This window comes from Primulina eburnea, unplaced genomic scaffold (genome assembly GCF_022965805.1).
Source record: "Primulina eburnea isolate SZY01 unplaced genomic scaffold, ASM2296580v1 ctg1_ERROPOS9082318, whole genome shotgun sequence".
Taxonomy (NCBI): Eukaryota; Viridiplantae; Streptophyta; class Magnoliopsida; order Lamiales; family Gesneriaceae; genus Primulina; species Primulina eburnea.
The window spans coordinates 82,662-98,853 of NW_027331036.1; the positions used below are offsets into that span (position 1 = coordinate 82,662).

Below are 16,192 nucleotides of genomic sequence, written 5' to 3' on the forward strand. Positions count from 1 at the left end.
ATTATTCTTTATTTTATCGCCTTTGTTTATTTCAATAAAATATTTGTAGGTGAATAATTTTTGAGGTGCAAATATTTTATTTCTTGCAAATTTGGTCTCCATGCTTTATTTGGCCCAATTAAAGTAAATTAAATTTTCTTGTGAAAATTTTAGTTAAGTTGTTATCTTGTATCTAAAATTTTGTTAAATTTAAATTACATGTTAATAAAGTGATTTTTTGAGAAATGTAGATATTGTTCAAGTTCAAAATAAATTGTGTTTCAATTTATACGAAAAATATTCGACCTAAAGGAAGACTATTTTTTGGCCAAATTCCAAACACAATAGATGATTTTAAAGTGTATCTAGATCTATGCGGAAAATAATCGGCCCAAAAGAAGATTATTTTCTGGCCAGATTTTAGATTCAATATATCTTCTTTTAGTGCATTATATCTACGCGAAAAATAGTCAGCCCAAAGGAAGACTATATTTTGGCCAGATTATAGACATAATAAGTGACCAAAAAATAAATAAATAATAATAATGTGTTTGTATCTATGTAGAAAATAATCGGTCCAAATGAAGGTTATTTTTTGGTCATATTATAAGTACATAATTATGTGGTCTTAAAATATGTCAAAACTATGCAGAAATTAATCAGCCCAAAGGAAGATTATTTTCTTGTCAGATTGTAGACACATTATATGATATTAAATTGTGTTAAATTTATGCGGAAAATGATCGGCCCAAAGGAATGTTATTTTATGGCCAAATTTTAGCACAATATGTGGTACTAAATATGTGATAATTTTGGATTTATCTATGCATGCAATTGTCGGTCCAAAGAAAGGCATATTGTTGGCCGGATTTATTATCAATATTTAATAACCATGATGGTTGAGTGTACTATTTACAAATTGTTATTTTTCTTCAAAGACTAAATATCAATGTTGTGTTAGGCATTTTTTTTTTATGGGCCCACCACCATCTGCATGCATATATATTTGTGATTTATTTAATTTAAATATATGCATGAACTATAATTTATTGTGAGCGTTTTTTGTTCTATTTTGTTAATCCATCTTCTATATCTACCAATCTCAACAACATTCTAGTACTTAATGGCTCAAACTTCAAGAAATAGAAACAGCATGTTATGATAGTGCTCGACTTCATGGATTTGGACTATGTGCTAAGGGAAGATCGCCCCGCACTTTTGACCAATTCAGGAACTGCTGATCAAAAGGTTCTTTGGAAAAGTGGGAGCGATCAAATTGCATGAGTCTAATGATTATGAAACATTCCATTCCAGATACTATAAGAGGTGTAATTCCTGAAGAAAATGATGCCAAAAAGTTCCTTACTCAAATAGCAGATTGTTTCGCTGCAAACGAAAAGGTCGAGACAAGTTTATTAAGTCTCAATGCGGTACAAATAGAAAGTGAACGTAAGGGAGTACATAATGGAAATGTCAAATCTTGTGACTCGACTAAAAGCATTCAAGTTGGAATTGTCGGAAGACACAGTCATGCATTTATTCTTGATATTTCTGCTTGCCAATTTAATCAATTCAGAACAAGTTATAATACCCAGAAAGAAAAGTGGATTTTGAATGAGATTATTGCGCATTGCGTTCAGGAGGAGGAGAGATTGAAACAAGATATGATTGAAAGTGCTCACTTGACATCTAACTATCAAGGTATTTGCATCAATAAGAAAAGGAAATGGAGCAATAAGGAAGGAAATTCTAGGACTTTACAGCATATGGAGCAACAGAAACAAGATAAAGTAATCACTTGTTTCTTTTGCAAAAGGACTGATGGGCATGTGAAGAAGGATTGTCCCAAATACGCCAATTGACGTGCAAAGAAAGGGTTGCCTAAGTAGCTAGTTTCCAACTGATGGTGAAAGATACATCTTGTGGAAAATGACAATAAGATGGATGATGCTTTTTTTAAAAAGCTTTATTTAGGAACTGAGAATTTTTTTTATTTTATGGTATTTGAATTTGGAAATTATTTTTTGCACATTTTTTTTAAGATGAAATTTGATTTTAGTTTCATATTTGGACAAATTAAGTTTTGCATTATACACGTGTTAATGAAACTTTTCAATTTTTCGAAATTCAAATATGTTTGGTATGGGTTCCTTGATTAATAAGCTTGATACATTGAACATCGATATTTTAAATAACATTGACATTATGCATGCATGCAATTTTGAAATTAAATGCAAATTAATTTTGTATGTTGACTTTAATGGGAGTGAGTAAATTGGAAAGTCAGCATTGAGAATAATATATTGATGTTTAGGTCCACATATATGGTGGTTAAATTTTATCAGGTAGTAATCTCATTGGGATTTATAGAGAACAATGTTTAGATATTGTGAACATCATTAGAATGTTAAGTAGATATTTAAGAAACCCGACATTGAATTATTAATCGGGTTATGTGGTACATAAAGTGAACTAAGGATTTTATGCTCACACATCGAAATCTGACACTTGGAAATAGTTGGATATTTGGACTCCGAATAAAGTTGTGGAGTTTTATCACCGGTAATGCTCATTGGTTTGAGAAACCATTGAGGATCAATTGTGATAAAAAAGCAGTTATATTATATTTAAAGAACAACTGAAACTTATCAAAGTCAAAAAATATTGACATGAAGTTTCTAGTTGGAAGGAAATAATTCAGAGTGGTTGTGTGTCAATTGAGCGTGTTATTGCAAACTCTACAATTGTGGATGCGTTTGTCATGGGTTGGCCAGCCAAGAATTTTGGGCATGTGACATACATTGGTGTTGTCCATATAGTTAATATGCCTTTACAGTGGGAGTTTGTATTCGTTTTAAGCATTGACTCATTTGATATGATTTGAGTTTCTGTACAAACTAAGTTTTATTTGAATTACTCTGAAATAAAGTGATGACTTTCATTGCGGTTTAGCATTTGGTTGAAAGTCTGGTATTGGACTCTTTGAGTCATTAGGAGGACCAGTTGGAAATGCAGGTTTTATTCTGGGATAACATTTATGTATTTCCATGCTACACATCCATACTTGATCTATGTTATTGATTATGTTAATATTGTGATCATTGATGGGTCTAGTGATTTTAAATGTAGCGATGACTGCTTTGGCACAATATTGGTGTAATTGATAGACCATATTGTTAAGGAATATTTTAGTTTAGATGACAAGAGCTCAATCTAATTTTTGCATGTACAATATCCGGATAAATTATGTGGCCCAAATGGGAGATTGTTGGAATTATTTTGTGGGCTCACATAATTTAATTAATTGTACATGGACAATCTATCTAATAAAAAACCCAATAAAGTGATTTAATTAATTATGAGTTTCAAAAGTATTAAATAAATTGGTATAGTTGACCTTATGTGTAGAAACCCAGCTCAATTAGGTTTTCTATGATGGGTTGAAGACTGCTAAGGTTATGGTCCCCAAGGCACAGAGAACATAACACAGAATATATATGGCGCACATATTTCAGATCTCTCTCCTTCTCCCATCAAAGACAAGAATAAGGTGGTCGATTCTCTGTTGTCTTGGAAGATCCATAACTCTGACGCTAAATCAATCAATGGATTCCGATACGTGTTTACGGCTAATCAATGGATTCTAGTACGTGTTTACTGCTAATCAATGAATTCTGGTACGTGTTTACTGCTATTCATTTTTCTGATAATTCGACATGAATTCTTGGCGTATTGTGATATATGGATTTAATCACATGATTTAGAAATTTATTTTATTAAATCTCCAACATATGATTCTAAGCCAGCTTAGAATGGACAGAGACGGCTAAGTTTCCTTTATGTCGCCAAAATTGTTCGCTCGAAATTTGCGGAGCATTACTAAAGAAGAGCAAGTGCCGAGGGTAAGAAACTGTATGTATCTTGATATTCTTGGGTGAAAATTGTTTTGAGGCAAGTGTCCATAGCTTGAAGGGGATCACACGGGCAGCAATAAGTTGAATGACAGTAATCACATTACAGCAAATGAGAATATATAATCTTCCTGCTTGTCTCTTGATGTATATTTAGAGTTTTTCAGACAGTTGAAATTTTGTCAAAAAATGGGCTACCTTTGTGTAACGTGCACATTTATTTTTGAAGTTTGGTATCGCTGACTTCGTAATTATTTTATTGCAGTTTGTAACTATTGATATGATTTTTTTGTAAAAACACAAACTTGCAATCATGTTAAAAATATTAGTGATTTGTATACATAACACGTTAATATAATTTATCAATTCCATTATAGTAAATACAAGTATAATTTGTTTTGCATGATAAGAGTAATACGACAATTTTAAAATAAATTCGTTTGAACTTTGAAGGGATATAGATGATATTGTCGTTTTTTTAAAAAAAAATGGTCGTATCATCCTCCCAAACAGTATTTTGGGCAACTTATTTTTATATCAGTGTAGAAGAATATAAACATCCCACTAAGTTGGCCTTTGTTTCTGCCACCCCCCAAAACAAAAATAAATAAATAAATAAATAAATAAGCGTCAGATTCTGTAGAATCATTGCTGGTTTCCCACTTCATGCCAAACTGAAGCAGTTGCAAAAAAAAAAAAAAACTGTCATCTTTATAAATTGATATGAAAGTAAATATACAGAGATTTCAGTTTAGTCATGATTCGTCCCTCAAGTCCCACCTAAAATGCCTTTGACAATACTAAGTTAGGAAAACATGATACAGAGTCTCATTGCCTTGACTCGACTAAAATAAAACTTCGAGTATATCACAGAACATGACAAGGAAGAAGCAACGAGCTGCCTTTCTTAGGGGACGACATCGAGCCAAAAGCGAGAAGTGAAGTTTTCTTCTAGCCATCAACAGCAAAAAGAAACTTCCGTTTAGTAGCAGGTTCCTCTTGCAACATCACGACGTCCCCCATCTTTTCTATCAGTTCCTCAAGATGATTCACACCAAAGGTTTGATAATTGAGAGGTCTTTTGTATCGTTGCTGGTATATCTCCTCAAAACAACCAAGAAAAATTCGACAGGAGTAGCTCACTAAAATTTCTTGGAGTTCATACTTGAACTTGTCGAGGCTTTGATCAATTCGGAAAGGACCATTCACCTCCAAATTAGACTTCTCCCTTGCCACTGCATCATCATTTTCACCAAGAACAACCCTCTCATCATCGGAAAACTCATCTGAAGACCCAGCTCCAGCCATCACACCATGGCTGTTATCCTCCTGGACCCCTTTTCCTTTCTTATTATCCCTCCTTGCCAATATCAGCGGAGGAGAACCAACAGGTTTGCATTTCGAGTTCCTCAGGCAGACAAATTTCTTTTGGCTTTTTCCCTCGATAGCAATCACATCAGCCATTTTCTTGAGAAGACTGATGAGCTTCATAGCGCCATATTCAGAAACGTACAGAGGCCTCCCATAAATTTTCTGGTATTCTGATGGAAGACGTGTTAGAGGTAAACCACCACCAGCCAACTCAAGCAACTTCACCAGTTGTCCCTTCAAACCATTTAGATCTCCTGGTTGCACCCATGTCAAGTCATTCTGGTCGCAAGAAGTAAGACCACTGATCGAAATGTTCAGACCATTTGGAACACTACACGATAAGGAGGTCGTCGGATTTTGAGGTGCTAATAATGAACTACTACAATATTCCGAAAGACACTGTGATGTCACTGAAAAATCTCTTGAATTGTAACAGCTTTTCGAGATCCCTCGGTACACTATTGATTCTTCTTCATTCTGCCCATCTACATAATCATTGATCTGGCATCCCATCAAGAAACTAGTAACCTCTGCACGAGGAGTAACTAGAGTCTTTTTAGGGGGCACAAAACCTTCTCCACGAGCAACACTAGGCCAATCCCAAACAAACCTACCCGCATTGCTTAGAGCAGACGAAACACCGACCCCAGAAGGAATAACAAGTATTATCGTGTATCCTCGTTGGCCAAGAATATGGAGAGCAGGAGCAAAATCAACATCCCCTGAGATCAGCATGATGGATGATGGTGGAGGATTGTCGAGAGCAAAAAGGAACATGTCAACCAAGATTGCTTTGTCAGCTGCATCCTTCCGCCCATTAGGGACGTCTATGAGTTTGACACCAGTTCTCTGGAATCCTTCTCTTAATCGCCTAGGAAAGGCATTGAAATCCCCATATGCAGAAAACATTGTGACTGCTCCATCAATGACTGGATGGACTCGTAAGGCCATCCTAATGTTACCAGCCACATCTTCAGGCCGCACATCACTCGGCACGGGACAGTTCTCAATGTCCCAAAGAATAACCACAGGACCTTGCAATGAATTTCGCTTTTGATGTAAATGTGGTAATGATGGATTTGCATTCGAAATTGCCACATGTGTCAGCCCTTGTTCTGATTGCAATGCCAACATAGGTGTACTGGAGCTTGACATCACAGTTAGGAAATTCTTGATTGACTTATACCTTCATGGCATTGATGAAAACAATATAAATAATCAGTGAAAAAAAATTGAATAAAAAAACTGAAGCATCAAGACTAACATAAACAGTCCACTATTAATCAAGGGTGGAACATATGATTCATAGTCCATGAAGAAGTTGCACGAAAATTCTTTAGCTGCATAGTCCAACTTGACTGAAGTACCCTAATCAAGTATCTATGCACATAAACTATTATATTTTACATTTGTCTGTGTTAGAGTTACTCATGGGCATTCGAACTTGCAACGAGAAGAGATTATTTATATCAAGTACACGATCTTTCTCAATAAAAAAAGTTCAGAGAATTGGGCATTTTCAGAGGAACGCTGTTGCTAAGCAGCTAGAAAAATAATTTCTAAGAACCCAAAGATAAGTTTACAAGAAACCGAGTTGCTCTCGAAATCTAAAGCCAAACATGACTAAGAACATTTCAAATTCAGATGAAAAAGAACAAAGCTTAAACTCAATTTTCAAGCACTCTTGAGACTAGCCACTACCCGACCATTATAAAATGAAATTTAAGAAGGCTACTCAGAAATCCGACCAATCATCACTATAACAACCAAGAAAAATTGAAGAATATGTTTTTTTTTTTCAACAATTAAATAAACAGCTAAACCATATAGCGATTATAGATCCAATAAGGCTCAAAAAAGTGAAAAACAATTCAATCCAATAATCCATATCTATGAATGTCTACACACATGATGATTACGCTAGCCAGAAAAGGAAGTTAACTTGTCCCGAATCGACGAGGACTGAGAATTTTCGCCAAAAAAGAAAAACAAACAATAATTTAATCGTAGGTGAGTTTGTAAAAATCTCTTTACCACCGGACTGACGAGATGAGATTCCTATGTCGATGAAAGAAAGATTGCCCAAAATTAACAGGATCTGCTCACAAAGGTGGCGGCGGCTGCTCTTCGACGGCGACGGAGAGGAATCACGAAATTTTCCGATGCGGCGGAGAAGAGGAAATAAGTATTTAGAGAAACAGAGTATATATATAGTTAATCGAAATCATACTTATGCTCAAGGTTTGATGTCCAAAACAAGCCATAGTTGTTGGATTTTTTTTTCTATATTGAATAATTTATTTATCTTAAATATATTCAAGCCATAATTGTTATACGAAAATTATAATATTTGAATTATATATATTTGTGCTCGTTTCGATTCAGACTCAAATAATTTAAATAATTGATTTGGATTTGGTTCCATAGATTTGAACATTTTCATGAGTTATTCGATTTATTGCTTGAAATTAAATACTCAAAATAATTGAAATATGTTTATTTAGTATAAAAATATTTAATGAATTATTTAATTAATATGAAAATTTGAGAGCAGTTCCTGGATTATCAAATAAAATAATTTAAACTAGAGTTCGACTAAAAGAATTTCATATTCGAGTTCAACTTGCTTTCAGTAATTTTTTATTTGAATCAAATATTTTTTAAGTCTGCTAAAAAATTTTACAAGCCGACTTGATTAGAGTTAAAAGACAGTTTCTTATGATTTAATTAAGGTAAAAACTTATGTGATATGGTCTCACGGATCGTATTTTGTGAGACAAATATATTATTTGAGTTATCTATGAAAAATTATTACTTTTTATTGTGAATATCGGCATGATTGACATGTCTCACAGTTAAGGATTCGTGAAACCATCTCATAGATTTGAGTTCTTTTATATTAGGAAAAGATAAACATTACACATTTGCTCAATTGTGATGTTTAAATAAAGCCAAGAAAGATAAAATTTTAAAGTGTGGTGGTTTAAATTCTACTAAAAACAGTTCACTTTATGCAATTTTTTTATTAAGAAAGAAAAACCATCGTTCATGCGTTGCTGTTGAATTATCATAATATAAATTCTAAAGTGTATTAAAAATTTAGTACACATAATTTGAATCTTCGATGAACAAAAATGTGTCAAAAAAATGAAACAGAAACACAAACACAAACACATATATGTATATACATATATATGATGAAAAATATATGAGTTCTTATTATTACATTGACTTTCCATCCTTTACCTGTGTAACATTTAAAATCAGTTAAATTCACACAAAAAATGAACGTATATACGTGAAGTAAATTAACAAGAAAGTTATAAAAGCCCAAAACACACTATTTCTGCAGATCCCACACTCTATTGAAAACAGTAACAAAGCAACTATTTCAGTTCACATTCTTGAAAAAATATTCACAAGTTTCCCCAGGAGTGAGAGATGCCGCAACGGCGCAACAAGAGTCCTAGACAACGATAACATGACAATGTACATAAAATTCGTAACTCGTCACTCAGCATGATCGACGTCCCATCAAATTTTTGCACAGATTTATGAAGCCAGAACCCTGTCAATGGCGGCCATATAGAATTCCTTGGGCATGGTGCCCATAACAGACTCGCGTTTCACGCCATCTTTAAACAGCAATACCACTGGTACAGCTTTAATCTCATAGTTCTCCGCAATCTGTGGATCACAATCTGCATCCAAGACAAAGCATTTTAGTTTTCCAGAGTAGTCTGTTGCTATTTCATCGATTACACGGTGAACCATATTGCAGGGCCCGCACCAACTGGCATAAAATTCAACGAGTACTGGGGTATCACTGTTTAAAACTAGTTTATCCCACGAGATGCCAGTAACGACTGAAGCTGCATGAAAAGAAAGGCCATTTAGAAAAGAATTAATTAATCCCAAGCCATTTTCAGGTAGAAAGCATTTGGGATTTATATGCCAATCATTTTCTTGCAGTTGCAACAATACTTGCAAGCAGAGATGGAATTTGCATATCATAAGGACGATTTACTGTTTTCTTTGGTTGAAATTATTTTTGAAATTTCATCTAATATCAGATAGAGGAAACAATAAGAAGATAACTAAATATGAAGCAGGCAGCATTAGTTCATTTCTCAGGACACATCTTCCAGCTTCAGTTCTATACAACCAACAAAACAACCTAATGATGAACCAGCAACCAATAAACAACGAAAAAATTCTTTTTTCGACATATAAAGGCGGGACTATCTATCACATGAAATTGATTTAATATGGAGCTCCAAATTCCTATTATTCAACAGCTCAATCTAGATACCAAAACATATGAAGAAAATAGGAAGTTTCTACCTGGAGTTGTCAACTCCGAAGAATCACATAACCAGATGTAAAAATCACTTGTCAAGACTCACGCATATATAGTAGAAACCACTTGAAAATGCAATCAAAAATTTTTAAACCTGAATGTGTTCCATGTATTTACAGTTCACAGCATTCACATGTTTACACAGCTCGCTGTATATACAATTTGCATTCTTTTAATCTTGAGTATGATAATCATCTCAAAGGAAACGAAATGACAGACAAAGAAACTGATTATATTGAAGTTCAAGACTGAAGGTTACCCAGTTACTCAAATATGGCCACTGATCACAACAGAGAAACAAAGGACCCCGATTTCAGGGGCTGTGGAGGAGGATGAAAAGGATAACATAAAAAGTTGAGGTGAAATAACCAATCAAATGAACCAATATATTTTTCAACACCTCAGATATGAAATTATCAGTGTTTAAATCTGTGATTTTCAGACAACACAAGGTTTCAAAACAATGTAAGAAGCATATAATTTAAAATATTTATAAATTAGAGAGAACTAATCAATTTTAAAGCAGGGATTTCAGATTTTTACAAGGTGAGTCCACAATCATGCCACAGGAGGCTAGCCTTCTTAAGTTACCAATGAAGTATAGGTAAACAAAATGAATCAATTAACTCAACATAAGTCTGAATTTTTTTTTTTTCAGGGGCGAATTCCAAAGTCTGCCATAACATTTATACAATGACAAAACTTTGTTTCTTTACGGCACATTTACATAGAAACCGAGTGGATCTTCACATGGTCTCATCATAAACATCAGCTGTTTATTTGAAGTTTATGTCAACTCCATTACCAAATTAATCACACATCAAGCTTCATTAATGCAGCCACTATCTCATAAGATCATCATAAATCATAATACAATCTATAAATCATTAGATCTTAAATCGAGATAGATGAATGAAAATCTAAATATAAGACCAACGAATCCGATTAAAAAACAAACAAAAAAATCGCATTTCTTGAAGAATTTGAGCTGGGTATTCTGCATACCTTTGGTGTCACGAAGGCAGGAAACTCGTAACCGGGAGTGCAACTTCCGGGCGTTCTCGATTCTCTTCTCGGGCCCAAACGAAAGCCCGAATCGGTAACTGGGATGCAATTGTCCCACTGAGATCGACGAAACAACTGCAAATCGAGGACCCGTGACAGAAAATGGAAGAAAAGAGCAACAAGAACCGTGCGAAGCCATTTCAAGCGCAACCAAAAAAAAAAACTCACAGCCCCTTTGAAAAATCTAAATGATGCCGTGTGATCTGTTCTCAAATGTAAAGATATAACATAGACACATTTTCACGAAATACGTAAGTTTTGAATCGCCGCGTGCGTATTTGGTACCGAAGGAAGGAAAGCGATTGGGATAAAATCAACCTGGATCCAAACAAAATAGCGGGATGTGAAGGATTTGGCACGTGGTAGTCATGCGACACAATTTATTTGTTTTTCCAGAATTTTTGTCCAAATACTGGATTTTAAATATATTTTTGTTTTTTTAAAAAAAATTAAGATTCTATTTTAAGATCAATTTCAAGTTTACTCAGTAACAATGTCTTATTTAAAATTCATTCTATTTTGTCTAACTAATATCTATACTATTTTATACTATATTATTAAGTGTGAGACTATTCTATACTATATTATTAAATGTGAAACTCTTAGAGTAACTGTCTTAGAGGACATCAAAATATTTAATTTCATAATTAATCTTCTTACCCTACTAAAAATCTTCTTTAAGTCAATCCATATTTTACATAGAAAAAAATATAAACAAAACTTCTCTTTTAAATCGAACAATTCTTCTAAATTGAAAATAATTTCGTGTTAATTATTTAGTATTATTTGATCAAATTAAAAATAATAATAACACATACAACGCGTGTGAAATGTCCACTATTCTTTTTTTTTTAAAAAAAAAGTACTAGAAATTTTTTTTCCTATCTTTTACTTCGGCTGATCATATATAGACATTTATTTTTAAATTAGCTTTGCACCATTTTTAAAATAAAACAACCAACTATATTTGAAAATTCAAAGGAAAGAATCCAAAACATAAAATCGTCAATCGTTTACCAAACCTATACTTAGCAATATTTCAAAATAAAACTAACTCTAACATCATCTCAAAACCTCTCAAAATCATCATAAAAGTCACAAAATTTTTAACGTAAACTTAAATCACAAACTTAATTTAAATTACGAAAAACTAGCGCTGGTCATCGGGTTATGTGCACCTTCAGTCCAGCAAGATCAACCATCAAGTCTCTCAACAACATCAATATCGTGCTCACATGCATCGTTCACACCTAGTGAGCCTATTGAGCCAAAAAACCTTAATCATGATAACAAATAATACATATACAACCACACGCAACAGTGAAAATACTTTTACATAAAATACTTTTCATTAACATACATAAACTTAAACATTTTTTCTTTCATCATATTCATTTCATTTTTCATCATATACGTATATATTTTCCTTTTTATTGAATTCGGATCGTTAATTGTGACTTTTGTATCAGCCGAATGTTGATAGATCCATCTACGTATAACCACAGAACTGGTCTGTAGAGATATCAGCAACATTCTCACCCGTCAACTGAGCCTTGGCCTTACATATCATTATATCATCATAACCATCGTATCATCGTATTAGTCACAATCACTCCACCTCCTTCAAATTTTTGTATTTCATCACTTATAAAATTTAAACATTTATAAATCATTTTTTTAAAAAAAGCATGAAACATGTCTTTTGACATTAACGTTTCATCATATCATTTCATAACCATTTAAAATAAGCATATTAACATATTTTACAGGCACTGCCAGGACGTCTATCATTTTTAGGTATAAAATGACCGTTTTACCCCTAGATTTAGGATTTTCTCGATTTTGACTTTTTCATTACTTTCTTTGACTCTAGATCATCCCAAATAATTATTATACTTAAATTAAATTTCTAATATTTTTATTTAGCTTAAATTCGAGATTTGTGATTTAATTTCATAATTATTAATTTGTAAAACGTTTAATTCCCGAATCAATTCAAACTTTAATATTTTAATCCCAAATTTTAATGAATCGACCCCGTGAACCATGGTTCGAACCTTTAACCACACCATTCGAAAAACCGAACCCTAGCTAACCTACCCTCGAACCAACTCCTGTTTTCTTCGAGCCATACTCGAGCCACCTCGAGCCAAAATCTGCCCAGACCACCTATGGACCCTTGCCTACGCCTTGACCCAATTAATCAACCCCTAGCCCACGCCTTCAGTCCCAGCATGAGCCGCTGCTATGACTTGCTTCCTACGAGTCTAACTCGACTAGGACTCTAACCTCGAGCCACCACCCGAGCCCTCAGACTCCCGACCCTCTCTGGACCACCCTTAGACCTAGCCTGGACCCCTTGGCCATGCCGTGGCCCCCCTATGCGACGCATTGCTCTCGGTTGCATGAGAAGAGTTCCATCGTGCATTGACTCTTCCCCATCTATCGCGCTTGAGTCCTAGCATGACTAGGACTTTTCCTCACACCTGACCACGTCCAGCCTGAGCCCTGGTCGAGCCGCACGCCCCCAAGCTTCCTAGCCGAAACCTAGTGTTCAAAACATGCAAGTTTTTATCAAGCTTTCTCCTAGGCGTGTATAGTCCTTATCTTGACATCTATGTCCCATTAACATGATGGAAAAACGTCCCTCCAAGATATCCTAACATGGCAGTCCCTTCATGCAATAATATTATATAGTTTGGATCATGAAATCATAAGTTATTCACATGTCAAGTCATAAAAATGAAATTAATCATAAGGTAAACATGTTATTCATGCAAACATAATTCAAACACGTAATATGCACTACAAAAAAAATGGTTTTCCGCAGGACGCATTGCACGCTGCAAAGTTGCAAGCGGTTAAAAGCTCAAAATTGTCTGTGGCGTATGTGTGCACGCTGTTAATACTATTATCAACAGTGTGCATATCTACGCTGTTAATACAACGTTCCGCAGCATGCAATATACGTCGTTAATAGTCATAAAAATTAAAAATATTGGCGACGGTTTTTGACAAAAACCGTCGCAACTTGACGACGGTAAAATACCGCAAAATTGTCGCTCATTTAGCGACGGTCTTTAAATTTAGCGACGGCTTTATAATTTCGCGACTGTTTTAAAACCGTCGCTAAATTTTGCGTAAAATAAAAAAATTAATTTTTTAATTTAATAAATTTTTATAAAAACTACAATATAACTATAATAATACTCATTCTCTTAATTAACAATTAAAAAAGTAACCAAAAATTGAAACAAAAACACATATCTAAATCAAAACTAAAATCGTATAAGTAGAGAAAATTTTAAGTGTTGTGAAGAAAAATGGAACGGAAATGGGATATAAATAAAGAATTTGCGATTTTTGTGGCGACTGATAAAAAACCGTCGCCGATGTATGTCTATTAGCGACGGTTAAATCAAACCGTCGTTATTCTTTTATTAACCGACGCCAATTTTATATCGGCGACGGTTTCATGTAAATCATCGCTAAATGTGACATTAAAATCATCGCAACTTTTAAATTAGCGACAGTTGTACTAAAACCGTCGCTAATAATATGCATGTCCTGAATAATACTATTGACGGCGTGCGATTATTGTATGCCGTTAATTTCTGAACACGGGTTTTTTTAAATGATTTACTTTTAACAGCACACATAAATATGCATGTCGTTAATAACACTATTAACGGCGTGCCTTTATTTTGCACTGATGATATTACTATCCACAGCGTGCTTTTAATGCACGCCGTGAATAGTAATATCCGCAGCGTGCTTTTAATGCGCGCCATTAATAGTATCAAGTGCAACACTATTAACAGCACACATATGGGTGCACGCCGTGAAAAGTAGTATTCGCAGCGTGCATTAAATGCACGATGTTAATGACGTGCTGCGGAAAATCATTTTTCTTGTAGTGATGGTGTGATAGATGAGAAATAGGAGGTTTATGGCATGTCTTTGCGTATTTTACGCACGGAAAATAAGTTGAGATGTGAATAACGTCGACGAACGGAGGACCTCGCTGAATTTTCTTCAAGAAAACGTGAACTTCCCTTGACCACTTTTTGTGTGTGTGTTTGAATGCTGCTAGGAGAATCCTAGTAGGTTTCTAGAGGTGTGGGGCGTGGGGTTAAGGGTTTTGGGGTAGAGTTTAGGGCTTTTAATTTTGGTTAAAACAAGTGATGAAAGATTTGACCTATTAACATGATATATTAGGCCCATTAAGCACAATAGTAAATATTTAAAATATTTTATCTATGGAAGTTCGTGAAATTATTAGCCGAGTTCTAAAAAATGTTCATATTTTAATCGAAAATTGAATACCGTTTAAAAACACGTCTCGGCGTACAAAATCACCTCAAAACACCTCATTCTCAAAATGTCATATATCTTAAACCTTATTTTAAATAATTAAAAAAATTATTTAATAGAAATATTTCCTTTTTCAGCACTTGGTCTTCATTCCTCGATCACATCTCGAATAACCTTTTAAAAGAATACCGTTTTATGCATTCTAACAATAAACCCTAATTTTTAAACATGTAATCATGCATATCATAATTAATTCATGTTATTAAAACCATTTAATTAGTCATTTTCTATTTTTCTTAGATTTACATATAGTTGGATTATGTCGTCTTATTTTTGGACCTTATAGCGTGTGCATATTTTATTAGTATACATTAAAAATCTTCCAAAAATCTCTTCTGGAAGTTGACTTTAATCTTTTTACTTATCCTAATCGTCCAAGAATCTCTCTTGGAATCTTTTACTTATCCTAATCTTCCGAGAATCTCTTCCGAAAGTTGACTTTAATACACTAACACCACATAATCTCGTGTTAATTATTTAGTATTATTTGATCAAATTAAAAATAATAATATCACTTACAAGGCGTATGCATCTTTTACTAGTATAAATGAAGAATATATGTATTTAAGATCATATTAATCCATAGATTTCAAATCGATTCGTCAAACACAATCTAAAAGTTTTTACTACAAATTCAAATTATTCTTTTGACAAATACGATGTTATATGATATTTTGCAGGCAGATTATTAATTTAAAGTATTTTATATTGTGATAAATCAAACTTAAGATTATTTATCAGTCAATTTATGATTTTGAAAAGTTCGATTTTCAAGTAAGAGCGTGGAATTTTGAAATGTTGCTGTAGTTTATCTTTGGCGTACCTGATATTATTGATGCTAAGATATCCTTATGTTTAGGGTTAGATTATTTGTGGAAAGAATATTAGATTATAAGTATTTTTTTTTTTACTACTTTTGCTTTTAATTTTTAAGTTCGATATTGTTTACACTAGCTAACAACTCATTTTACTACTTTTGCTTTTAATTTTTAAGACATTGGGGCAATTCTAGTTATTTCTACATAGTGTCTGTTCTGTCTAGTTTAGCAGTGTCTTGGTTAGAAAGTTTTGCTGCAGCCCCTGTACTGCAATATCATGCCTCCCTCGATAATAGATGTTTTTTTTAATAGTA

The 16,192-nt window shown here is 33.7% G+C and overlaps 2 protein-coding genes across 3 annotated transcripts; both read right to left on the reverse strand.

The window, feature by feature from the left end:
- Nucleotides 1–4,583: 4,583 nt before the first annotated feature.
- LOC140820856 (uncharacterized) lies at nt 4,584–7,444 on the reverse strand. The gene is made up of 2 exons (XM_073181221.1): nt 7,296–7,444; nt 4,584–6,447 (listed from the first exon to the last, which is right to left on the reverse strand). The coding sequence occupies exon 2, from the start codon at nt 6,414–6,416 to the stop codon at nt 4,842–4,844; it is 1,575 nt and encodes a 524-aa protein (XP_073037322.1). The 5' UTR covers nt 6,417–6,447; nt 7,296–7,444; the 3' UTR covers nt 4,584–4,841.
- Nucleotides 7,445–8,423: 979 nt separating this feature from the next.
- On the reverse strand, nt 8,424–11,021 carry LOC140820859 (thioredoxin M3, chloroplastic-like). 2 transcript variants are annotated; one of them, XM_073181225.1, is made up of 2 exons: nt 10,627–11,021; nt 8,424–9,127 (listed from the first exon to the last, which is right to left on the reverse strand). In XM_073181225.1, the coding sequence occupies exons 1-2, from the start codon at nt 10,823–10,825 to the stop codon at nt 8,814–8,816; spliced, it is 513 nt and encodes a 170-aa protein (XP_073037326.1). In that variant the 5' UTR covers nt 10,826–11,021; the 3' UTR covers nt 8,424–8,813. The 2 variants fall into 2 exon arrangements, with proteins under 2 accessions (XP_073037326.1, XP_073037325.1); XM_073181224.1 differs by having other exon boundaries at nt 8,424–9,133.
- Nucleotides 11,022–16,192: the final 5,171 nt, after the last annotated feature.

Coding starts and splice junctions, on each gene's coding strand:
- LOC140820856 (XM_073181221.1), bottom strand. CDS start 6,416: ATGTCAAGCTCCAGTACACCTATGTTGGCATTGCAATCAGAACAAGGG.
- LOC140820859 (XM_073181224.1), bottom strand. CDS start 10,825: ATGGCTTCGCACGGTTCTTGTTGCTCTTTTCTTCCATTTTCTGTCACG. Junction 9,134..10,626: donor CTGCCTTCGTGACACCAAAG/GTATGCAGAATA, acceptor CTTTTCATGCAG/CTTCAGTCGTTACTGGCATC.